The sequence below is a fragment of the Terrapene carolina genome, unplaced genomic scaffold, assembly GCF_002925995.2.
Source record: "Terrapene carolina triunguis isolate 2854851 unplaced genomic scaffold, T_m_triunguis-2.0 Scaffold112, whole genome shotgun sequence".
Lineage (NCBI taxonomy): Eukaryota > Metazoa > Chordata > Testudines > Emydidae > Terrapene > Terrapene triunguis.
In genome coordinates this window covers 14,955,998-14,982,931 of record NW_020664463.1, presented here as the reverse complement: position 1 = coordinate 14,982,931, position 26,934 = coordinate 14,955,998, and the positions used below count along the sequence as shown (strand labels likewise).

Sequence of the window (26,934 nt, the reverse complement as noted above, 5' to 3'; positions counted from 1 at the left end):
CCCCCCCCCCACCTTCCTCCCTCCCAGCGCTTCCCCCGCCGCCAAACAGCTGTTTGGTGGTGCTTAGGACTTTCTGGGAGGGAGGAAGCTGCCCCCCCCACCCGGAACGCAGGGGCTTTAAGGGCTGCAGGGCCCTGGGCTAAGGGGGCCCCAGGGCCCTGGCCTGTAGCTCTAAAGCCCCTTTCGGAATGCGGTCCTGCGAGCACGGGCCGGAGGACTCAGGAGGAGCAGGGGCAGCCGCACAGCTAGCAGCCGGAGAGAAGCGGCGCTTTCCTCTTCAAAGCCGACCGGAGAGAAGCGGCACTTTGAAGGGGAAAGCGCCGCTTCTCTCTGGCTGCTGGCTGTGCGGCTGCCCCTGCTCCTCCTGAGTCCTCCAGCCCATGCTCACAGGGCCGCATTCCGAAAGGGGCTTTAGAGCTACAGGCCAGGGCCCCCTTAGCCCAGGGCCCTGCAGCCCCTAAAGCCCCTGCGTTCTGGGTGGCCCTGCCTGCCGGTGTGGGGGACAGCTCCCAGAATCGCAGCCATGGGGGCGGTGCGGCACAGCACCACCTGCACACCCCCTGCACCAAACAGGAGCTGCACCTCCTGCCTGCCCCACCCCTGAGCCTCCTCCCGCACCCCCACCCTGAGTGCCCTCCCGCACCCTAACTCCCTCCCAGACCCTGCACCCCCACGCTGAGCACCCTCCCACACCTTAACTCCCTCCCAGACCCTGCACCCCCAGCCCTGAGCCCCAGGGGTAAGCCAGGGGCACCTCCCCACAACAGTACAGTACTGTACAGAATATAATGCTTTTTGTCTGCCCCCCAAAAATTTCCTTGGAACCTAACCCCCCACATTTACATTAAATCTTATGGGAAAATTGGATTCGTTTAACATCGTTTCACTTAAAGTTGCATTTTTCAGGAACATAACTACAACGTTAAGTGAGGAGTTACTGTACTTTTAATGGTCCACCCCCAACTAATGTCTGCATGTTGTCTAGTTTTGATCATAAGGGTTTTCTGACAGGGAGATAGAAGAAGAAAATGAATAAAATGAGCAAGAATCTCTTTATACCTGGAAGGTTGGAATGATTTTCATTACTTAGAAGCTAGGGGCCTGATTCACCACTCATTTACACTTGTGTTGATCAGGACTAACTCCAGTGAAGTCAGTGGAGCTACTCTGGTGTCAGACTAGTGTAAGAGAATCTGGTCTTAAGGCTGCAATTCTTTCTGCTGGTCTGCATAGGTAGCCTCCTTCAATAGGCCTCAATATGGGGAAACACGTCTGCTACTCTGCTCACGTGAGCAGCTCTTGTGATTTGTGCCAGACTGCACAACGGAGAGCTGAAATATGGCTTGACAATAACTAGGCTTGGCAGCATTCCACTTTAACTGATAACTGTCGGCAAACATCGATTTCAGCTGACACACTGAAATTGGGGGTGTGGGGGAGGAAGAATCAATTGGTAACAGTCGGTGCCTGCAGGGATTGGGTGCCACTGGCCCAGTGGCAACGCAGGGAGACCTCTGTAGCTCTGCTGTCATGGGAGTGAGGGAGCAGATGCAGAACAGCGCGGCTGTATAGGGCTGCCTCAGGGCCAGTGAAACCCAATCCCTGCAGGCACAAAGTGTGGGGGGAGGCAACTATCTTGGCGGGGCCAAGCAGAGACCCCCCCCAGCCAGGACTGCGAGGAGGAGGACTAGGAGCCCCTGGCCATGGGGGAGGCCACTCCACAGCTGAATAGCTCCTGCTAAAATGCAGGGAGTCCTTTGCAGCCCCGCTGTCACGTCCGCTCTGCCCTGCCAGGACGGCAGCCTTGCCCACACCTTGAGCCTGCAGGGATCGGGTGTCACTGGTCCTGTGGCCATGCAGGTAGCCCTCTGCAGCTCCACGGTCACGGGTATGAGAGAGAGTGGGGCTGTGAGAGTGGAGCAGCAGAAGGCTCCCTGCATTTATGTGGGGCCAGTGACACACTCAGTCTAATCTCCACAGACAGAAGGTGTTGGGGAGGCTGTGGTCGTGTTGGCCCAGTGGGAGGGGAGGTCACTCCACTGCTGAGCAGCTCCTGCCCAGGGACAGCTCCCACACTCCTGACTGGTGTGTGAATGGGGCAGTGACACCTGATCCCCACAGGCACAAAGTGCGGGAAAGGCTGCAGTCCTGGCCCAGTGGAGCAGAGACCCTCCAGTCAGCACTCTGAGGAGGAGGAGGAGGAGGAGGAGACCACCCTGTTGCTGAATAGCTCCATGTCCAGGTAGGAGCCATTCAGCAGCAGAGCAGCCTCCTCTGTGGCCGGGGATGCATCCTCCTCTGCGCAGCCTGGATCCCAGCCTTCACCAGTCTCTTGTAGCTGAACTATCGACTGCCAATGAACTGACAACATTGACCAGCTCAGTTTGTAGCAGCTGAACAAAGTTAATATTTGACAATTGCTGCAGATTGTGCCCTAAAACATTAAATGTAATACTACATAGCTTTAGTTTTGCTAGCATATAATTTTACTTACAATTTACAATGTTTAAAAACATTGACAATTTCTGCTTTCATAAATACTATTTCTATTGATATATATCATGGAATCCAGAAGTCCGTATTTTAGCAAGTGGTACTCACCTGGCCAGGTTCTGATGGGCTTTTGATTTGCAATTTAAAGCAGCATGGATCAATAGCTGGTTGAAAACATCCCTCTGACAAGAGAAGTCACAAAAATGAACATAAGTTAATATTTAGTAATAAATGCTGCAAGTAACAATTGCTTGGTTTCTAGGGGCTGGGTAAACCCATCCAGGAGGGATCTACTTCTCCCAACAACATTAAGCAGCTGAGACACAGTATTTATTATTTGTAAATTTGTCTCAATTATCACAAATTTAGAAAAGGAAAACTAAAAGGGAAGTGTAAACAAGCCCTACCCAAATGCAATTAAAAAAAACCCCTTCAACCCCTTTACCTGAGCATTGCTGCCTCCGATCTGTAAGAGCTGGTAGCGAATTGGATAAAGTAATTCTACTGTCTTGTCATAATTTCCATTGTCAAACTCTACCAAAGCCTGGCAAAGTGGCAACCCCAACTTCGGAGCTAGATCCAGCTCATGGTCTTCACCAGGTGCTCTGCAGAACAGGAAAGGAGTTAACTGCCAACTAAGCAGAAGGTCAGACTGCAGCACTTGTATTCTTTAGTGCTGCTCTGTCATCTCCTGCAGCATGATACTGTCGGCACAAGTTAGTTTCACTGAGTTTAAGGAACAGTGCTACACGGAACCAAATCAAACACACACTCTGCTAAACACACACATTTTGCTAAATAAATGTGGAGGTTACTTACATTACAGTAACTGTGTTCTTAGAGATGTTTTATCCCTAAGGATGCTGCTCTGCAGGATGTACATGCGCTTGTGCACGCTCAGAGACTGCAAAGTAGTTTGCAGGCCTGCACAGAGCAGTGCCTTGTGTTTTGAATGAGGGTATATAAGGAGGTGCAAGCTGGCTGCCACTCAGTTCCTTCTTGACCATGAAGCCAGAAGATCCACAGCAGCGTGGAAGGATGGTGAAAGGTGGAGCACTCATCAGAACAAAACCTAAGAACTCAAGTTACTATAAGGTAAGTAACCGCTCCTTCTTCGAGTACATGTCCCTGTGGGTGCTCCATGGTTGAAAACTCCCAAACAGTGACTGAAGTCCAGTACAGTTTGTAGGACTGCATCACCAAAGGTGGTTCATCTTTGGCAGAGGTAAGACGGCATAATGCTTGGCAAAAGTATGGACAGAAGACCAAATAGCAGTCCTGCAGATTTCTGCTATGGGAACATCCTTCAGTAGAGCTCCAGAAGTGGACTGAGTGCCAGTGGAATGTGCTGTTACTCAGGAAGGAGGCTGCACACCAGCAGGTCAAGATGCAACCCAAAACCCACTTAGACAGCTTTCGGGTGGAAATTGGTTTGACCTTTCTTCATTTCTATGAATGACACAAATAACCCAGGAGAGGCCCAAAGGTTTTAGTCCTGTCTAGATATAAGGCAAGGGCTCTTTTGATGTTCAAGGAATGGAGGCATACGGTTTTGGGCAGAACACTGACAGGGGAAGCTCCTGGTTAACATTATATTCAAAGGACACCCTTGGGAGAAAGTGAGGGGGGCATCGTATGAGCCTCTGTCAGGGTACATCTGGCCCACATCCATCCAGGGCTTCTCAGTCTTTGCCCACCCTATCGCAGCCAGATTCCTGAAGGGTCTACACAACATGTTTGCTTCGATTTGACACCCAGTTCCACAGTGGAACCTCAGCCTGGTTCTAAATGCCCTAAGGAGAGCCCTCTTTGAACCAACGGCTGTCTGCTCCCTTCCCCACCTCTCCCTCAAAACTTCATTCCTAATTGCCATCACCTCAGCAAGATGAATGGGGGAGCTGGGAGCGCAGATGGCTGACCTACCATACACCACCTTTTATAAGGACAGAGTTATACGAGGCGCAGAGATCGGAATAGTGTTAATGCCCTGGACATTGCCAAGTGGACCTCTTGGGCAACCGGCCTCTGAGAAGCCAGTTGTCCAAGTATGGGAATACCCATAGTCCCCAGTGGCAGAGGCAAGTGGCTGCCACTGAAAGAATCCTTGTGAGCGTCCTCAGGGCTGTGGACAGTCCAAAAGAGAGAAAACTCAATATTTACAGTGATCTGCCCCTATTACAAAACACAGAAAGTGCTTGTGTGAGGGGTGGGTGGCTACATGAAAGTAGGTGTCCGGTAGGTTGAGGGCAATGAACCAGTCTCCTGGATCTAAGGATGGGATTATGGTAACTAGTATCACTGTTCTGAAGTGTTGTGCTAGGACACAGTTGTTCAAGTTCCTGAGGTCAAGAATTGGTCTCCACGCTACATCTTTCTTGGGAACAAGGAAGTAACAGGAATAGAACCTTCTTCCAATGAACTCTAGTGAACCTGGCTCTATTGCTCCCAGGACAAGAAGAGAATGAACCTCTTATCTTAGGACTTCCTCATGAGAAGCATCCCTAAAGGGGATGGGGAGGGAGGAGTGGAATGGAAGTGAATAGAGTAACCCACTTTGACAACCTCCAATATTCACTTGTCTGAGGTGAGCGATTCCCAGGCTGGTAAGTAGTGGGACAGTTGGTCTCCAAAAGGCAGGGTAGTCACACAATAATTGATCCGATGGAGTGGGCTGCTTGATGCCTTCAACTGAGGTGTCAAAAGTGCCTTTTATAGGGAGTGTCTGGTTGAGTGGCCCCCATTTTTGTGGTTTCAGCAGTCTCCAGAAGCGCTCCTGAGACTTAGGGAAAGTGTGCTGATGGTACTGGAATGATCTTGATCTTTGAGCAGTTTGGGATCTACTAAAGTGCCTTTTAATCACAGGCACATAAATCCCTAGTGACTGCAACATCGCTCTGGAATCTGTGTGTGTATGGAGGGAGGAGTCTGTGTGTTCACTGAAGCACTTAGGCCCTTTAAACAGCAGGTCTTCCATGTTATTCTGTACTTCTCTTGGAAGACCCAAGGACTGGAGACAGGATGCTCTTCTCATGATCACCACCATGGCCCTGGAGGCTGTCTCAGCCGCAGTAGACCAGCTGGTAGGAAGTCTTTTGCAACCAGGGGATAAACTGAATCTTTCTGGTCTTGTCACAAGTGCTCAACAAAGTGTGTAAACTTGGAGTATGTGTTAAAGTTGTGTTTTGCCATTCAGGCTTGGTAGTTGGCAATACAAAATTGGAGAGCAGCTGCTGAGTAGCTCTTCCTCCCAGCAAATCCAGCCGCTTGGATTTCTTGTCATATGGAAAAGGCCTAGAGAAAGATTGGCTGCTTCTCTCGTTGGCTGCATTGACTACAAGAGAATTGGGGCTGGGGTGGGAGTAGTACTCCATTCCTTTCGGTGGGATGTAGTTTGAGGTGATGTGCCTTGAGAGCTAGGGGCTACAAGGTTCAAACTCACGCGCTGATCGTCAGAGCCCTGAGTGCATGGGACCCCAGCAACGCGCGAGTGTTCAGAGAATACGGAATCGGTCAACGCTACGCTCAGCTGATGTGGCAACTCATGGTGTCAGATGCCATCAGGTGGTCAAGGGACATCTATCTAGAACACACCACCGGACATCGGCAATACCAGGAGAGATGAGCTGGAGTGCCGATGAGAAGTGCAGTCGGGAAAGTAACTGAAATACTTCCCTGATGGATTGCATCTTCTAACAGACAACCTATCCTAAATTCTCAATTATTGAGGGACAATCTTCACTTATTGATATATTTGCTTTCCACAACCAACTCTCTGTATAACTTTTCATGAGTGATGTACCCGAATATTTGGATGCTAATATCTAAATTGTATCGTTAAATTTATCTTATTTGGGTTATTGCTGATTATGTACTATATGTATTGTATTACTTTTAAACCAACCTTTGTACTTTTGGATAATTTAAGCACTATACCCAGCTGTACAGACACTCTTTTCTTAACCTATGTATTATATAATTTTAGCATTAGCTTTAATAAAATTTCTTATCTGCCCACTTACACGTTAATAGCATTATGGCAGATGTTTGCCATAGGGCGTATGCGGGCGATAACAATGCCTCATTGATGGGTTAATATTCACGATGGCCACCAAGGAACATTTCAACTCCTGGATTTCCTCAAATGGGATTTGAAGAGAATCCACTAGCCTCTTCATGAAGTCCTGAAAGGCTTTGAAATCACCAGTGTAGGACTGCAGTGGTGGCATTATTGCCTCATCCAGAGATGACCTTACAGAGGGAGGTGAGATGTACTTGACCTGAAACTCTTCTCTTCCTGTATATCATCTGGTACCTGAGAAGTGCGCAGTACCGTGATGTACAGTACCAGAGGACAGTCTGCAGGTACAATACCAATGACTTTTTCTCAGGTATCCAATAGTACTGGTCACTGTAGGGATCCTCTGAGTCACAGCAACCCCACTGGGGAGGGGGATAAGGGAAGGGACTCCAATGAAAACCATAGTCACTGAGCCTATGGTATTTGGTAGTACCCTAGAATCCTCTTCATGAAAGGGACTCAGGTGAGTAGGATAGTATGGTACCAGGATAACATCCTGTACCGAGATCTCTGAGTCCCACGAATCCTCCTCTGAGCTAAAGGGGGGTGGCTCTCTATTGTCCTAACCAGGCTGGTGACTTAAGCAAGTCTCAACTTGCAGCTGTCAGGGTGGCACTGGAGAGGTGGCTCTAATAAATCAACTCAGTATTGGAGACTCAGGCTCATCAGAGATTATGAAATCCTCTGAAGAAAGGAACCTGGAAGGAGGTGGAGGTCTCTGATAGCCTTCAGACAAAGTGTGTGTCGGTACTGGAGGTGGAAATGCTGACTGGTGAGACGGAGGCTGTTGCAGTACGGAGGTGGTTGTAGAATCATCTCCCACCTTAGATGTACACTGAGCTGCCGGTGCTGGGGCATAGATGATACCTTGCAGTGCTGCTATACACACAGGGCTGTCAGTGGTGCAACCGTGGCGGTTACTCTGGTGGTAGGTATGTTGTCCAAGTGGGGCTTCTTCCACAGTACCAATCCCTCCGTTCCGGACTCAGTCGGTGCCTCTACTGTACCCTTACAGTGACAAGAGGTCTCCCGAGAGCGGGTTTAATGGTTTATACCTCTCCAGGCAGGGAAAAGGAGTTTGTTTCTTCTTTCAAGTTTTATTTTCTGGGGCCATAACCAAGACTACAATGGAGACCAAGGCGACCTGTGACATAGAGACCAATGCATGAGTGGGGGGGAGCAGACCTCTCCAGAGTTAGATCATGTTCTATTAACAGGAACTTACGTCTAATTTCCCTGTCTTTTTTGACTCTACCCTTTAAACCCAGACAAACCTTTCATTTAGAAGGATCCTGGGAGTCCCCCAAACACCACAGGCAACTTGAGTGTCTGTCACTATGGGGAAAGGACTGATGGCAGGTCTGACAGGGCTTAAAACCTGGGGGTTTGGGCGTAACAAGTTGTGCTCTGGCACAAAAGAAAGGTCAATAAAGAGAGGAGAAGTCAGGAAGCCCTCCTTGCCCCTGCAAGCACAATAGTGCTAAATAAAATAAAGAGTAACCAAATGAAACTAAATAGAGAAACTATAAAATAATGAAGTAAATAAGAAATTAAGGATTCCCAAGGTGAAAGGCAGGAAGCTGAATGCTGCGGACAGCAGAATGCTCCACCTTGAGCTGCAGGTGGTTGAGAAGGAACTAAGTGGCAGTGGCCTCACATCTCCTTATTTGTCCTCATTCAAAGCACAAGACACTGCAGTGCGCAGGCGCTGGCCCATAGACGCTACTTTGCAGTCTCTGATCAAGAATGCCAGGGAGTGCACATATCCTTTACTGAAAATCCATGGGGACATATACTCAAAGAAGAACCTTATTTGCTGTAACTTTAAAAATTCTGAAATCTTAAGTATTTTAATTGGACAAGTGAAAACATCCTTTCTATAACCTCTTTTGACCTGAGTAGTTAGCCAATCATCAGGGGCCTTGCAGGTTGTTTCCATTCAGAGGAGATATTGATGATAAATAAGGCTAAGATTCAGTCAGGGGTATTTTTAGTAAAAAAGTCATGGACAGGGCACAGGCAATAAACAAAAAGCATGGCCCGTTACCTGTCCCTGACTTTTACTATAAATACCCCTGACTGAATCTTAGCTGCTCTGGGGGCCCCCGGGCACCGCTGCTCTGTGGCTCCAGGGGGACCGATGCTGGCCCCTGCTCCGGTGGCTCACTGCCTCCAGGGACCGCTGCTGCTCCAGAGTTAGCTGCCCGGGACCGCTCGAGCAGCAGCCAGTGTTGCTGGCCCCAGGGGCGCCCCAGCAGCTGGCCCCGGGGCCGCCCCTGCAGGGGTCAACCACGCTGGCCACTGCAGCTGCAGAAGTCATGGAGATCCTGGAAAGTCACAGAATCCGTGACTTCCGTGACCTGCAGGACAGACTTGCAGCCTTAATGATAAAGTCAGATATTTCCTGATGCAAACCTGTTTATTAACAAGAATGTACACAGAGTCCTGTTTCCCTCAACACAATAGGAAACGAACATACAACAGAAGCCAGTTTTTTTGCTCCATATTCCCAACCTCTTTTTCCAGCCAACCCAGCACTCTACCCAGAAAGCGCTCTCAGATTTTTCTCAGAGTCATGCTACAAGTGCTTTTCTGGATGTCCTTGGCTTTTTGATTGCCTTCTCTGTCAGAGTGCTGCTCACACCCACCCACCCACCAATATCCAGCAAACCTTTGCATCCACAAAGCTCAGTTTCTGACCAGCTTTGGGCAATGGCTCCTGTTGTTTCAGTTATCTTATTCCAAAAGGAGCCTAACTGATTCTTACATTATCCTGAATAAAAGGCAGGTTTTACACCCAGCAACTTCAACAGATTTCACCCCACCCCAGCACAACACAATGGAGAATTTTGTTTGCACACTGATCCACCCAAGAGAGGGGAAGAGTCAACAGGTTAATGACCCAGTAGAACAGATTATTCATTAATCCAGTTTATTACCAATTCCCAGTATAAAACAAAGGGAAACGAAATTAAGCTGTGCCTGTCTGTCTGTCTTATGGAATATAGGTTTCTGTATAAAATTTAATTTGTATAGTTATCTGTTGTCAGTTGAAGCATTTTCTTAGCTCTAGATTTGTTAGTATATGACCATTAGAAATCTTTATAACTACATAAAACAGCTTAACCCTGTGGAAATGGAATGCTAAATTTATGCTACTGAATTTGATGAAGGAGCGAACAACAAATAGCTGAGAGACAGTACTCCTAAACTACTTGGAATGTCAGCTAGTTGGCCCAGGACTCTCTTTTTGTTTTGTTTTTGTACAGCAGGGTCCTGTTTCATGACTAGGGATTCTAGGCACTATAATACAAATGAATAATGATAAAGAGGCACACTACGTTTATGAAAACTCAGAAGGTAAAAATGTATATGCAATGTACAGCTGCAAGCAAAGAGAATATACAAATATATCTTTAAAACCTTCAAACTCATCCCATGTCTATAATAGAAAGTCTTGAAAATATAGAGCAGGCTGTTGGTTGCTTAGAATTTTATGGTTATCTAAACAAATACAAATAGTTTCTAAAATAGGTAATGTAACTTATATTCTTGACATGAGCAACTAGTCCAGTTTAATACATCTTGGCTTAGTAAACATCAAGTTTAACTGGATATTTAGTTTTTCAAATATGCCTATTCATATCAAGATATTTTTACTTTATTTACATTATAAAGCATAAGTGTTATAATGGTTCAAACTATTGCACTGCACAGCAATTACAACAATGACAATGTTACAATAAAAGATGTAAAGATAGGCAGACAAGCAGAGCAAAGTACTGTAGCACTGGGTGAAGGGTTAGCAGTACTAAGTGTAAACTCATTAAATGTTCTACAAAATATCCATCCACTAAAGTTTAAGTTCTACAGCTCAGACAGTAGAAAAGAAAAAAAAGTCCATCATGATCTGCTAGTAGTAGGCAAACCAGATTACGCGGTTTTTCAACTCTACATTTCTCACATTTTCTGCTTGATCTCTTAAAGCCTCAGTGGATCATATTCACAGAATGTGAATCAGAGTTGTTCTGCAACTTTATGTCCAAAACAAAAATCGGTCACACTTGATATTAAGGTTCCATTTCTAAAAAGGGTAGCAGGCATTACTCTTTTTTTGGAAGATTGTTAGTGATTCCAAGAGTTCAATACGTTGCTTATAACCATGACTCATCTAAAACACTTTCTACTGTGCTTATAATCATCTTTAACACATAACTCTGTAACATGCTTTTAACATCATTTAATCACATAGTAACCTTTTATACACCATTTATAAATGGAACCATAATATAAAGGCCCTATCATTTTTCTAATGCTATGTATAAACCAGCTCTATTTTTACTAAGCTGTGTGTAGGGTGGGGGAGGGTTGTTGTTTTTCTCCCTCCAGAATACTCTACTCTTCTGCAAACTGAAAGACAAATCACATGCTCTCCCTTTTTTTTGGAAGTGAAAACAGCTGCCATTGTAGGTGGCTACCTATTTGCTAGCCCTGTCCATTTCAAAGTGTTCTGAGGTACCTTTATGCCACAAATGTCTTGCATCTGGCCCCAAAAGGTAAGAAGTAAAAAGCACCAATTGGCTCAGATTGTACTCTGAAGAAAGAAGGGAAATCAGTTTCACCCACCGAAAATTTGTGTACATAAAACAAAATCAGGAAAAATGTAAGAGTGGATTGTCATTCTCATACTGCCTGTGATGGTGATCAATAGCAAAATAAGAGCAAGAAATATTTTTTTTTCCATACATAAACAAGGATGTGATAAATATTTTTCTATTTTGATGAAATACAAAAATATTAAAATTAGTATTGAAGAATCAAACTGCCAAATCTTAGCAAAATTATTTTGGCAGCAGTTTAAACTCCATTTCATGTAAAAATGATAATTTGTTGTATACCTATAGCAAATATAGGATTATCAATATGGACACTTTATAGATATCTGGTAATGAATACAGAACAATGTTTTAAATTGATGCAGCAGAGCAAAAAGGGCCCTTATAGGTAGTTGGCTTATTTTGTAAAGTTTGTTCACTACTTTACAAGAGAAATGCCTCTGTTCAGCAATGAACACTTACATCCCTAGTATATACCATTGTAAGGAAAACAACCCTGTTTACAGGTTAAGATGCCACAACCACTCAAAGCAAAAAACCTACAGTGCTGGGATGAGAATGCTGTTCTCTGACAAGATTAAATACACACTCTAGACAATTACACACACTCTCAGTAAAAAGTAACCATTAGGAAATCCTTATTGTATAACTTCAGAGACAACACCCTGCTGAAACCAGAGTTCAAGTTATAACAGCCTAAACCAAAAAAAAAAAAAAAAAATATTATGGTACCTAGCAAACTGGAAGCAATTAATTATAATACTAATAAACCTTGTAATGGAAAAACATGTATTCAGAACAACATTTTAATTCACTTACTTACTTTGCAAGTTCCTGAAGAGTTGTTAAGAGCTCATTGGTGGTTTTGTGGTCTTTGGCCCCTAGCGAAGACATGAGAATGTGGACATCATTGAAAAACAGAACATGATCTTTGGAGTGTTTCTTTGTGAGTTGGATAACTTCATTCCACCTGTCTCCTACCTTTACACCTAGGAGTAAAATATGTGATTTAAAATAAGACTCCACTGCAAAGCAATTTCTTTAGCATATATTTCCAGTTTCATTCAGCCTTGTAAGCTTTAAAAACCACCTCTCAATACAGCAGACTTTGTAAACTACCACTCAGTGTCATATCTCCCACTTTTGAGCAAGTACTTTATTGCTTATCTCCAAAAACACCTTCGGTCACTGATGTCCTGGACCCCTTTAGATAAGATTCATGGGATAGATGACTTCCCCCGAACACAGATGAAGGAGGATAATGCCCACAGTTGTCATTCTGGATTTGTCTGTGGCATTTGATTACTAATACTTGACTGTATATATAAATATGTGCAGCATGACTGGCTGTAGCAGAGTTCTGTGAAAATTATTATTTACAATTTAGGAACTAGTATTTTTTTCTGGAACTCTAACTTCATCTTTACTTTAGAAAGTAAAAACTCTGCTGGCTGTATATTTAGTCTCATGGAACTGTTCGAATGATGCAATACCTATAGTGGACTACTTATTTCAAATATCAAAATTAAGAACTAAATATTAGTGTTGGCTTGATATTGACTATAAGAGCAGCCAATAGCTGTTTAACAGTTTATATGTATGACCTTTTAAACTGAGGCTGAAAAACAGATCTCTGGGGACAGAGAAAGTGAAATTTGCCAAAAAAGAAGAACGTGATCTATGTTAACTTAGTTGAATGGAACTCTGTACTCACAGGAAAGTAAACTCTAGGGAGAAATAATGGTAATGCATGTTAATAGAAACTTAAAACTCAACTCCCAAGAACAGCAGCTCTTTCAAATATTTATTCTCTAAAATAACCCACTGCTCAGAGTTGCTCTATATATTTTTGTAAATCTTCTTCTGCATGTTGGAGCACAAGGAGGAGTTTTATCTTACCATTTTAAGAAGAACAAGTAGAATTGAAGTAAAAACTAACAGTTCTTTACCTTCCAACTGAAGTCGGTACAGCATGGAGCAGTTATCTACTACATCTAGCATACTTCCACTTGACATGCATCTGGGAGCAATCTGCAATCAGAAAGCATTCTTAAACTGCATTACATATATTTAGGTGGGAAGTTAATTTGAGAGTCAAACTTACTATGACAGTTCAAAATTACTTCTGTCTCTTTACTCTTCCAGATAGAGCTATTTTGTAACAATCCTAATCACATCTTTCAGAAATACAACAATCCACACATAATATTCATATTATTTTCTCTCTGTTGTTTTCCCATTTATAAAATCAAATACAGTGAGTGTGAAAACTGCTTTTTCCTATGAGCTCTGGTTTCCCAAAATGGAGCCATAAGTTCTACTATACTTTGCAACAGTTACTAGGTAGGACAAGATATTTTTGTAAAGTTTAACACCAAAACAGACTTGTTATGCTGACTCCTAGTTAATTTACTGTGAATTATTTTAGAAAAATTCCTCTAAAGTTCACGCAGGAGAGAACTTCAACAAGTCACCTAAAAAGGAAAAAAGACATGACAAAGGAAGTTGGAGCCAAACTAGTAACTGGCTTGGTAGTTAATCTGTGAGATCCAGTCTTAGTCATGATACCTTAGACCTATACAAAAACTATTTTACAAAATGTTAAACTTTTAAAAATTATCTATATTTTTTTCTGGTGCCCTTAAGGCTTCTTCATAGCAACTAAGACAATGTGACTAAAGATAACAGGATATGAAAGTGGTACCAATAAAAATAATTGGAAAACACTAAAAAAATTAGTAGTTTCTAAAATGTGGTCTGAACAAAATATAAATATGATGATGTGATAGAAAAGGTTTTTTTGGCACTGGTTTAGGATGACCTGTATAACTCGTATGTAATTTTCCCAGTTGAGTTGAATAATTTCTCTAAAATGCCAATTAAACACTTAAAAATAAAACCAGAAAATGGTATCACACCTTTATATATTTTGTGTCATATGAAGAATGAGGCAGGTGCACCCTCTCTCATTGGAAGTTTGTTTAATTAAAACAAAATTGATTTAGACTCACATGATTGTCATAAATTGTCAAAGCCGCTTCATAATCACCCTGTAAAAGCAAAGGAGGATTGTGTGATGACCTTTAGGATACAGTATCCATATTATTTCTTCTTCTTCCCAATATCTAATCTCAGTATCTGAAAAAAGAGCTCCCGAAATCATCCTACATAAAAACATAGTACGTATTGCAACCCAATACGCTCGATAGAAATATGTTTGTAAAGGGTTTCAATACATCTGAAATACTTTTAATAGGGAGAATTTAACAACATAAAATCTCTGATTCTTTAACATAATGGCCCTATTGGTCAGTCTCAGGTAATTTTTGCAAACTCCAGCCCCTTACGTTCTTTTTGCTGGCAAACTCTGTATTGAATTCAATGGGAATTTTGCATATGCAAAGATTACAGAACTGGGTTCATCTTTCTATCACAAAATTAGTGAATTTGCTTTTAATGTAATATTTAATTGTCTCATCTCAGTAATTTCTCTGCATTCCCGTACAGATTATTTTAGATTTTTTCCTTCTAAAATATCACTTTTGAAAACACTTTAGTAAAGCACCAAACACCACAAATTATACTGCAGTATATTCATAAATACAGCCAAATATTAAGAAGGGAATAAAGCAGTCCATACCCTTTTGCTCAGGACTGCCTGCTAATATGAGACTATTCATCCACCTGGAGCATACAGCATATAGATGTAAAAGTGTGCTCCTACCTTTTCAATGAAATACAAAGCCCAGTGCCAATAATTATGGCAAGCAAGCATGTCACAGTCCTGAGAAAAGAGAGAAAATATTTTACTTCCAATATAAACTCATATTCCAGCTGATTTTATATGGCACTCTTCTCCTGCAATAAATCAGAGGGCATAATAGATCAGTGGATATTGGAACCAAGGAGCATACATGATTGTTCCATTCTGAAAACTAACTATGGAACGCTCTTATTCAATACACTTGCTCCTTGTGGGTAGAGACACACACAAATATGGAATCTCACAATACAAGTTCTACAGAGCCACTTTTCAGAGCAGAACTGCATTTTGACTCAGACTCTACCTCATTCTGCAACATCTTTATTGGAAAACCTCCAAACTGACAGGACTAATTTCACACCTTTCTGTCCAGCCACAAGCTGACAGCCGAAGGTCAAATACTCCTCTCCATCACACTGGCACAAACCCATTGGAAACAGCAGGCTTCCACCAATGTAACAGCCAAGAATCTGCGTCAACAATACATCTATGACAACTCAAATAAGCACAAAAATCACAAAGACTCTAAACCCCCCTATTCCTGCACAGCGGGGCGGTTAAAATTCATCTTATCACAAGGAGGACAATGTGCTCATTTAAGAGGTGACCACTGCAATATAAACCTCTGAGAAGCACATGTGTTCTCAGGATGTCAGCATTTTATGATATTTACATAAGCCAGTAGTTTATCATCACTTGTTTAATATTAAGCTGCAAAAGGACTACTGAGTCAGGTGGTTACGCGTCGGACATAAAAATGACATTACTAAATTCGGCCTATACAATAATCTGTCTCAAATGTCATGCAGGTAAGATTATTGGGTCCCCCTCCATGAATAAAACATAGCTGCTTAGTGCTGCCAATTATGAGTGTCATACACAATTAAACTGTAATTGCCCAAGGCAGTGCAGTCCTGTGGGCTGCTCTAATTCAGAGGAAGGAAAAAAAGGGCAAACTGCTTTATTTCATTAGTGGATCAGTTTGGGTGAAGAGAATAAAACAATAATACAGAGCCAAGCAGCTCCTGAATGTATTGGTCAAAATAAAACTAACCAGCAAGAAAGTCCATGCAAAATCTACACCTCTCTTGCTGGGGAGGATAGAAGGTAAATTTTCAAAAGCACCTAAGTGATGTAGGCACCTAAGTCCTATTTCCAAAAGTGAACTAGCACTTAGGCCCCTAAGTCACTTAGGTGCTTCTGAAAATGTTACTCAAATTGTCTATGGTTACATTTTTAGGGTGTTCTTGTTTGTTTGGGTTTTTTTGTTGTTGTTCTGTTAAAGTCATTCTGCCAGGGGGAATTTAAAAAGCGCTTTCTAAAATGACATCCCTGAACTTTGAATGAGCACTCAGAAAGATTTCTGTTTATAGTTCCAATCGTGATATTCCTAATATTTCTAACTTAAAAAAACAACCCAAAAACATTTTAGACCGTTTTTATACAACTCTGCTCCTTGTGTATAGTGGAACTCTCTAGTGCTTGGAGGGACAGTATGTAAAGTGTCTGCCTGTTTGTGTGTTAAGCGATTACACCTACCACATAGCCCCTTGAAGAGGGGCCTGAAGGTTCCCTCTTTCGGAAGGAGTTCTGGGAAAGGGTGTGCTTAAGCTAGGGGGGTACTCTGGAGGTCAGTGGTGGTCTTGGGGGCATAAGTCAAGTGGCCTCTGGGGCTTCGTTTCCACAAAGAGGTAACAGACTGAGAGTTGGTGCTCAGGAAATGTGTCCAAAGAGGGGAAACACTGCTGCAGCCTATTGAGACCAAGGGAAGCTAAACAAAGAGGGGGAATTCACGGACCTCTCCCACAGCAATCTGTTGAGTGTCCAAAAGGCGCACTGGACTAGACCTGCCTGCTAGATGAATACTGTATAAGAATCAAATAACAGCAAAAGGTACAAGGCCCTGCCGTACCAATCGTAGGAGTCCGCAACTGCCCCCTGTTCATTTCTTTACTGAACACCTCTTTTTAAGTCCTTTTCCAAGCCATTTATCTGGTCAGTGTATACCTTCCCTACGGAGTACCTGCACTGGACATCTGCCCTACATTTAAATAATGAGTTGTGACATATGGCCTACCGCCCATCATGTCATGCATGAACAGAGCCCTTCCTGAACCCACTGCGGGGAAGGAGAAAAAAAACCCAACTGCACCCAAGCCAATATGGTGGTAAGGGAAAAATTCCTTCCCAGCCCCTCTAAAAATGGGGCTGTTAGCGTAATGCCCACAGCAGGCACTGACGAAACCTGGTCTTTTTCACCTAAAAGGGAGGGAGGGTGGGTCCTGCTTCAGCCTTGGTCTGTGTAAAAGGATCGCGGCACCGTGCTGCCCCTTTTCAAACCCTGCATTCCCAGGGGATGGGTCAGTGACCACTCTGCCCCTTTTGCAGCAGTTTTCATCTATCCCCTCCCCCACCCAGTCATAAAGCACTATTCCCTTCACTCTCACTCGGCCTGCCAGCCAAACATCCCCCTGCTTAAAGCTGCAGGGCAGTCGTTGCTCAAGATCCAAATCACAAGTGGGATGTAAAATGTTTGACCTACCAACATTGGCCATGTCTCTTTAAGACTTAAAATGTCTAATCTTCTTGTGCTTATGAATTGTAAAACATTTTATATGTAAGATCAGACACTGGTTGAAGACCAGGATTTACCACAATATTTCTAGGTAAAATAAGATGAATTGAGGAGAGGATAGAAATGCTGACCCCACTGAAGTCAATGGCAAAAGAAATTCAGTTTATCTTAATTCTCTTCAAAAGTAAATTAAACTGAACCAAATTAAGACCACTTTGAGAGTGTCCATACAGGCATTTAATACAGTTTAACTAATCCATTTTAAATTTACACCTTTAGTTAATGCAGATTAATTTTTCTGAGATCTCCATGCAGACAAACTCTCAGATTTACACTGGTGTGAAAGAGGAGAATTTGGCCCCTTGTCTGCAATGTTTCATCTCAGGACAAATTCTGAATGGCTGAAACAGAAATCTTAGAATTCTACATCAAGTCTTTATAATGAAAAAGCAGTTCTCAGTTTTTGTTTTCTGGCAACATCTTACACAGGATTCTTACTCTTGGTTTTCTGTTAGGGCTAAATCAGAAGTGAGAATCCTTTGTGAATGGTGCCTTCAGGGAAGTAGAATTACAGGTAAATAATTTTCCATTCTCTTAGGTGTGCTGGAAATCTTAACTTCCATAGATGTCAATGGCAAAATTTGTATTGACTTCAATGAGGCCAGGATTTCATCTATTTCCTTTAAGTGTCTTTATCCGGGCCAAGAAAATAGAACTATTGAGGGAGGAGGGGTAGCTAATTTTTTTTTTTAATTGTGCATTACCAATCTCAGCCATAAGTGCTGAGGCTAATTTTTTCATGATTAATACCCAGAGTGAATTTCTGAAACATAGAACTGTGGTTGCATTTTCTGCCTGTTTCCCAAGTGCCACGAAAAAAGGTTCCACACTGAAGCAGCAGCTTCCTCTTCTTTGTGAAAGTATTCCTGTGCATTTTGTACTAGATCTGATGAAAAGCACGTAAAGAGGAATCACTAGTACTTAGTGGGAGGGGAAAAACCCCACGGCCAGCAATTTCAGAGGAACTGTTAAGGAAATTTACCTTCCAGTTGTTTTCAGTTTGCTTCATAAATGTCAACCCATTCTTCAGGTCTGCTTTCATTTCATTTATGTGTGCTATGGTATGGACAGACCATGCATCTGATTGGTTTATAGCTAAAGCCTGATGGTGGGAAAAGAGAAAACACCATGATGCGTACTGGGTAGATTACAAATAGCTGTACAAACTGTCACTAGTACAGAAATTGAAGACTATTTTCTCAGGTACGGTAGGTATTAAGTATATCTTTGCTATTAACTTCAATCATATCCTGTGAGACTGGTTTCAGCAGAAACGGGAAAAATGTTTACTGGAGTTCACTTGTTGGCATCTGCTTAACAATGATTAAGAGTTACACAGTAGTTTTAGAGAATGAAGGCCTTAATCAAGACCACCAAATTACACTTCATCCTACAAACTCTCCTTACACTTCAGCCTCAGAAGAGTCACGTGGCCAGCACAAAGCCATCCCCACGCCATCCATATGGGGAGCATATGAGCTGATCACTTGCTTTAAAAGAAAATAATAATACAATTCCTTGCAGTTAACCACTTTTCCTATAACAAGAACAAAGGCTCCGCTAGCTTCTGAATATCAGATACATGTATCTTTACCATTCCAACAATTCCCACTCATCTGTAAAATTTTCCCCAATTTCAATTATTGACAATTTAATATAAAATAAAAGATTTAATTTTTGTTATTACTTTCAGCAATCTGACATGTAAAAGCAGTTTGGCAAAAAAATGAACCTTTGAAAATACACCAAGGTGTCAACTGATTCTATTTGTGCTATACTTTACATAGGTTTCTCAAATTACAGGGGCCCTTTGTCATATGGATATGTTGCCAGCTTTTCATTCCCACTGCAAATAATAAGATCATCTTTATAAAGCGTGAATGAGGTATATCCAATTTACCAAGGCATTATACAAGTTGCTCATCAGGTTAACCTACTGATCAGAATACTGCTGATATTCTGTGACCTTCACCAAGATTTGATGGCAAGTGGACACAGATCTCATATATGCTGCATTTCTCAATGACAAGTTTCCATTTTAGTCTCTCCAGCTTGCATAGCAAGATTCTTTCTGATCTCCACTCTCATTCTTCCCCTCCCCCACCAATCTTGAATTAAAAAAGCCAGCAAAAACTGAAGAAAAAGGAGAAATCTCCTTTTCTGAGTTCTTAAAAGCTAACACCTGTAATGGCAAAGTCATTATTATGAGGATGTAGCACAAGAATAGTTATGAATTTCAGTACAGTTGCTTACTTTTGTTTAGTTAATTTTAAATGGTCATAAACCATCTCTCTCAAACAAACATTTGTATACTAAATAAGATTAATAATTTAAAACCTTTTAGTACCAATGATGTCCAGCTTACCTCACTGGCGAGCTTTTCAGCATGATCAAAAAGGTTAGTTTCCATCAGTCCAAAAGAGAAAATGCCTTTCACATAGCTAAACAACAAGAAAAATCCATTTAGCAGTAAGCAGATGAAGCTAATATTGCAAAACACATTAAAATAATTTAATACAAAATAACACTTACACTGTTAGTAGTAATACCAAATAGTGGAAGAAGAGCACAGAATCTAATAGTTTTCCCCTACAAAAATTAGCATATGCAGGAAATGACCAACTTTCTCTTTCCCAGCAAACACTGAGAAGACATGTATTCATGTGTTGTGCCAACTACAAAATCACACAGACCTTTGTAATTGTTATCCAATAGAAAATCAATAGTACTCTATCTTACAACTGTATCCCAGGGCTGCATTTCCCCCTCAGCTCTGCTTCCCTCTTCTGAAGTCCTGCAATTTACCTGACCCCAATGAAGTCAATGGAAGCCTCTTTAGCTTCTGACCTGCTACAGAACTAGTAGATGGCACCAAAGACATATCTAGGATTATACTAACAATTTACAAATTTACCCTAACTAACCTAATTTAAGACTAACTCCCTAAAAAACAGTAACTAAACTAAGCTAGGAAACTAGTTAGCGAGCTGTGGATACAAGGAATCTGAAGAGGTTCATGTCCTTCTGTTGCTACAGTTGGAAGGAACTGATGCAGCACAAAGCACCATGCATCCTTTTATATCCTCACCCTCAGAATGTTCTGGAACACTGAGGGGAAGGAAAGGAAGGGCACATGAGTGGTTCTATCTGGAAATGCTATGAGAAGGTTTCACCATCTAGGCTGTACCGGCTGGCACATCCCATAAGTGGAAAAACATGGAGGACATTCAAAGAAACAGCTCAGTTAAAAACAATTGAACAGTGGGTCAGTAGGAATGCAAGAAGAGATGTTAATTCTTACATGCATATTTTTAAAGCCAGGTTGGTTATTTAGAACTCCCTTATCTGTCCTCAGATAGAGATTACAGGAACAATCAGGGTTTGTGTGCTGCCCCTACAGACATTGCTGACCAGAGACATCTGAATTTATGCATACAAAGCACATGCACACCAGAAGTAGAGATCCACAGACATCATCTGAAGATCAACTCTTGCATACCTACTAAGTGGAATATTAGGTGTCCAGTGAGGATATACACGGGCAACAGAGTCTCGCATCTGTGTTTGATATCCCAGATAAAAATAAGTGTCATGGGCAAATTTTAGAGCTAACATGTCAGTTGGATGGTCCTGCAGAATCTTATCCCATATGTCACAAGCTTTAGGAAGACGCCTAGAGAGAAAAACACATATTAATTATTGACAAGGCCAGCATAACCAAACTGCCTGAATCTAATATTATTTCTAAATTTATACTACTGTGGCAAGTGGGAAATCTACTGACAATTCCCTAGCTTGCAAGAATACTTCTGAATTCTTAGTATACATGATTGCACCATGAAGACAGTTGAACACTTTCTAGACAACCCGTATATGGTATTCTTTGTTTGTTACTAGTAATGCACCTCAACGGGGAGAGGGGAGGGAGTTCCTTTTAGGCCCTGATCCTGCATGTTGATCCATGTGGGAAGACCATTACCTCTGCAGAGAGCCTCACTAAAGTCAATGTGGCTCCACACAGGTATTGGGGTCCAGCCATGCAAACCAAACACCATGGGTCAGAGCTTTAGTGATCTCATTTCTTACCTTTGTTATCAAATACTTTTACTGCTAATATCTCCCATGTGGATAATAAACAAATAACAAAAGTTAATAGGGTTTGATATTGTCTAGAGAATACGCAAGCTCAATATATTCCTGTAAACATTCAATTCCCCAAAGTCCTCATTTTCGTGGAGGGCTTCCAACACCTTGAAACAGTCTATAAATGGAATAATAAGACAAGACTGTTGTATTTTTGCTTCTACAATCCAAGTCTGTGGAAAGTTAGGCTCAACGTTTAGAATGGCCAAAGATTTAGCCTCTTGAGTGGTTTTAGTTTTAAATCGTTATTCCAATAGTGGAATTATTGGTAGGTTTTAAAATACAGAAGACTTTAAACTAATTACATGTAATATACTGGCATGATAGAAATATTTTTCATTATAGTATTGTTGGCTAATTAGATGCATATAGTTTGGGAGAGCTAAACTTAAGAACCAGTTTCTATGTGTCACTGTGACAGTAACCTGTGGTGAATCTCCAAGATAAAAGGAGGCAATATCTCTTGCCAGCTGTACTACTGAGTGGCACTGCTTTCCATTCTAGACTAAGCATTTAATCAATCATTTAAGTGGAATGAAAGATGCCAACATAACAGTAAAAATGTGAACAGAAAGGGCAACATGCAACCATGCTGTACATAGTCTGAATGATAAAACCAAACCCTCTCCAGCCCTCCCCTAAAAACCAACCACTTACCCACTGGCAAACATGTCTAGTGCAGACACATGTAGCTTCTCCCTCTCAGTCAGTGGTTGCGATTCTAAGAGTGCCATCATCTTTTTCATCGCACCGTCCAGCTCTTTGTCTAACCTCACTGAACTCCCAGTGCCAATCAGAACCAAGCCATTGGCAATCACGTGTCCCATTGCTGAAGAAAGCGGCATGGAAAAATTTAGACACTATAGGTCAGGGGTAGGCAACCTATGGCACGTGTGCCGAAGGCAGCACGTGAGCTGATTTTCAGTGGCACTCACACTGCCCATGTCCTGGCCACGGGTCCGGGACGCTCTGCATTTTAATTTAATTTTAAATGAAGCTTCTTAAACATTTTAAAAACCTTATTTACTTTACATACAACAATAGTTTAGTTATAGATTATAAACTTGTAGAAAGACCTTCTAAAAACATTAAAATGTATTACTGGCACGTGAAACCTTAAATTAGAGTGAATAAATGAAGATTCGGCACACCACTTCTGAAAGGTTGCCGACCCCTGCTATAGGTAATTTAGCAGGTGCAGAAGCTCTAGGCTAAACTATTGAGATAAGTTTAAATGAGAGCCACAGGTAGTAGATGGCAGTAGTGCTAGAGACTGGTTAGGATCCCACAGAAAGCCCAGGCAGCTAAGGAACAACCATACATTAAGGGCTTGTAGCACTTCAATGAAGACACTACCTATGCTGATGGGAGGGGTTTTCCCCATCAGCATAGGTAATCCACCTCCGCAAGAGGCGGTAGCTAGGTTGGTGGGAGAATTCTCCTGTCAACCTAGAGCCGTCTACACTGAGGGTTAGGTAGATTTAACTGTGTTGCTGGCAGTGTGGATTTTTCACACCCCTGGGTGATGTAGTTATACTGATCTAATTTTCTAGCATAGACTAGGTCTAAGTTACTAGCAGGAATCTAGAATTTTCCTTTTAAGCAAAGCTTTTACTTTCAAATTCTTCTTTAACACCCCTAAACCCCCACAAACAACCACCTTGTTATTAGGAGCAGTTAATCAATGCTGCCTTTGTCCCCTCCTTAAGCAGAGCTTGTGATCCTAATTGCTCACTGTACTCTATAATGACCCATGTACAACAGGATGGAATAAAGATCACAGAAACTATTTTAGGACAGGCCAGAGGCAACAACAGAGGAGAATTAACAGTCTGCCCAACACCAGAATAGCAGGGGTGGAGAACACCCTACTTAAGTGCAAGGCACTTCTAAGAGTTACTTTACAATGAAAAGAGGAAAAGCAGATGTGCAAAAGGATTAAGAGAGGTGGAGCAAGAAGATGGGCATAAGGTGGCTCAGGACTTGTGGACCATAAAGCTACTTTCATTGGCTGTGATGTATAACACACATGGTGCATTTACATTGCAGCTGGAAGAGTGCTTCTCAGCTCAGGTAGATAGACACACACTAGTTCTGCGTGAGCTAGTGCCCTAAAAATAACAGTGTAGCTGGGGGTAGCACAGGCAGTGGCTCGGGCTAGCCATCTGAATACAAACCTATCTGTGAGTACATACCTGCGGGCACATACCTGGGCAGCTAGCCTGAGCCGCCACTCGTGCTACACCCAGCTACACTGCTACTTTTAGCATGGTAAGTTGAGCAGAGCTAGTACATGCCTGTCCACTCAAACTGGGAAGCACGCTCCCCACTGCAGCGTAGACATGCCCACAGAGAAGCACATTCCTTTGGGGCTGCATAGGCCCAACTGTCTCTCCACAGGGTAGGGCTGTCTCGATACAGGAATATTCCCCCCAGCATTCCTTTCTGGGGACAAGTCTTTAAAATTTGGCAATTAAAGTTGCTATTTTGCTACTGGCAGGCACTCTACCTCTGGTACATTCCCTGCCTTGTTATTTCTGCGTAGATGTAATGTTCACACACACTGCCCAACAGGGAAGCCATATTTGTTTTGTATATGTACAAAGATGTCAAAAAATCTTGATACAGCACAGGAAGGTGTAAAATAAACGATGACAGCTTTAAATGAAGTGTACTGTAATACTGAATGTATTCTGTTTAATTAGCAAAAATAAAATAAATGCCTGCAAGTCTCAACCCTCATGTTCAGCATCAGAAGATAGTGAGCATCAGAAGATATCCCTTCATCAGTGCCTTCAATCGGAGATTCACCACTTTCCTCTTCATATGCTTTTTCCCTGGCATTAATTTTCCTTCCATTAATCGTATCATGCTCATATGCCAGAAGGAGAAGCATGAATAGCAAGGTTTGTCTCCTCCAGTCCCTTTAAAGGCCTAACCATATACTTTCCATAATAAGGCTGAGCTCTAATACCAAATTCTCCTTCATTTCAACATGTACCATCAAGTTCTGGGACAGCTAAGAATTTTTCTTTTTAGTTGTGACATTTCTTAGTTCATAGGGTATCAATTTTTCCAACCTATTTACTATTTCTCATATTTGCTTTTTAAAAATGATCATACTCAAGGGAAGAAAAATGGCTGTCTAAAAAAAGTTCTAAATGAAAACAATCAATGTTATACTAACCCAGTCCTTCAGTTGTGTGTATGAAATAAGTTAACCATATACAACTACTGTACTGCATATCCAGCAATTAAAAAATTATACTTACTAAAAGTTGGATCTGCTGCATGTAACTTGGAGAGAGATCCTTCAATGCCCCCTAGACTCTTATCATTGGTCCATGTAGCATACTGTAAAATAGAGTGTGAAACTGACTAGAAACCAAATGAAATTTCCCTCCCACCCCCCATGGTCCCAGCTGAGTGAAATTCAAAAGTAAACAAGATCAATGGAAAAAAGTGAGACTAACTTTTTTCAGAAGTAATCATCTCTGGCCTGGTCTACACTACAAAGTTAGGTTGCAAGCTATCTTGTGTCGACCTATTTGTGCATGTGTCTATACTCAAATTTGTCTCCAGCCAACATAAGCAGGGTGCTTATCCCTGTTACAGCGGCACAGTGACACCACCTTCTGAACAGTATTGTGCCATGATCAACCTACTGAGGCTGATGCAGTGCAAATGTGGACACTGTTTGACTTACATCAACCTTAACAGTCCTCAGCAGCTGTCCCATAATGTCCGACAATGACAGTTCTGGTCACAATTGTGAACACCACTGATCAGGAGTCACAGAGACTGGAAGTCACCCACTTCCCCTTTAAAACCTCCATGTATTCTTGAAATGCCTTTTCCTGATTGCCCAGCTGGTGAGTACATCTAGCATATCTCCCTTGTTGTATGCAGCTGCCTAAATGACCATGCTGGCGCCACGCACTAGATGTGCTACTGCCTGGAGTAGGGAGGATGTGTTGGATCTCTTGGGCCTGAGGGAAGAGCAGGCTGTGCGGGCACAACTATGGACCTATCGTAGAAACATGGACATCTATGAAGAGATTGCACAGGGGAGGAAAGTGAAGAGGTATGAGAAGGATCAGCAGCACTGCTGTGTGAAAGTGAAGGAACTGTGGCAGGTGTATGACAAGACCCAGGAGGCCAACATTCTATCTGGTGCTGAGCTGCAGACCTGGCACTTTTTCAATGAGCTGCATGCCATACTTGGTGGCCACCCCACCAGCACCCAGTAGACCACTGTGGATACTTCTGAGAATCGAGACACAGACCCCTACCATGAACAGCAAGGAGGGGGAGGAGGAGAAGGGGGTCCAATTATGCCATGAGCTAGGATCTTTTTGAGACTCCACCATAGTCAAGAGCAACAAAGAGTCCTGTGGCACCTTATAGACTGACAGAAGTATCGGAGCATAAGCTTTCGTGGGTGAATACCCACTTCGTCAGACGCACGAAATTCACCCACGAAAGCTTATGCTCCAATACTTCTGTTAGTCTATAAGGTGCCACAGGATTCTTTGTCGCTTTTTACAGATCCAGACTAACATGGCTACCCCTCTGATACTTGACACGGCTACCCCTCTGATACATAGTCAAGCCAGTCCTACCAGCTAAGTATGGGTAAGAACTCAAGTAAGTGTGTGCATGCATTTTTCCTTACATGTTAAAATGTGAAGATAGCACCCGGCCCAACCCCAGTTAGCAGGACACAGATATCAACTTTTCACTGTTTTACTTGTATGAGAAGAGGTTCCAGCTCTACTTCTGTTTGTATCGCTATTTGCATTTCATTCCTATGTACTGTTAGTAATTTTGGGGGGAGGAGGGGAAAGAGGGGTGTAGCCAAAAAGGACTGAAATGGACAGGAATGTTTTCTACCTTTCTAGTTTTAAAGTTCTGTTCCATTAATTTATTTTAGAAGCTTGTATTATATTTGTTTTTAATTGCACATTATTTTCCCACTGTTTTTGGTATGCAATAAATTTCTGTTTTTTGGAATAAATTAATCTTTATTATTTCAGAACATATACTGCAGAATGCCTAGCACTACTCAGAGCACTCACTACTTATAATTGTATAGAACCCACAGAACTCACAGGATCAGTAAAAAACACAATGTAAATAATTATAAATGTACAGCAAGCACTGCATAATTCACAGGTGCATTAAAAGACAGTTGTGATATGCAGAA

General features: G+C 42.3%; 1 protein-coding gene across 1 annotated transcript in view; it reads right to left on the bottom strand.

The window, feature by feature from the left end:
- Positions 1-25,467, bottom strand: part of LOC115271210 (tetratricopeptide repeat protein 38-like) — a 26,270-nt gene extending 803 nt beyond the window's left edge. Inside the window, exons 1-12 of the mRNA XM_029911662.1 lie at positions 25,435-25,467; positions 25,001-25,106; positions 22,386-22,557; positions 21,085-21,258; positions 19,951-20,026; positions 18,568-18,687; positions 14,912-14,971; positions 14,199-14,237; positions 13,137-13,218; positions 12,011-12,176; positions 2,939-3,098; positions 2,602-2,675 (exon numbers count right to left, since the gene is read on the bottom strand). Coding sequence (XP_029767522.1) covers positions 2,602-2,675; positions 2,939-3,098; positions 12,011-12,176; positions 13,137-13,218; positions 14,199-14,237; positions 14,912-14,971; positions 18,568-18,687; positions 19,951-20,026; positions 21,085-21,258; positions 22,386-22,557; positions 25,001-25,106; positions 25,435-25,467 — 1,262 coding nt within the window. The remainder of the gene's footprint in view (positions 1-2,601; positions 2,676-2,938; positions 3,099-12,010; positions 12,177-13,136; positions 13,219-14,198; positions 14,238-14,911; positions 14,972-18,567; positions 18,688-19,950; positions 20,027-21,084; positions 21,259-22,385; positions 22,558-25,000; positions 25,107-25,434) is intronic.
- Positions 25,468-26,934: the final 1,467 nt, after the last annotated feature.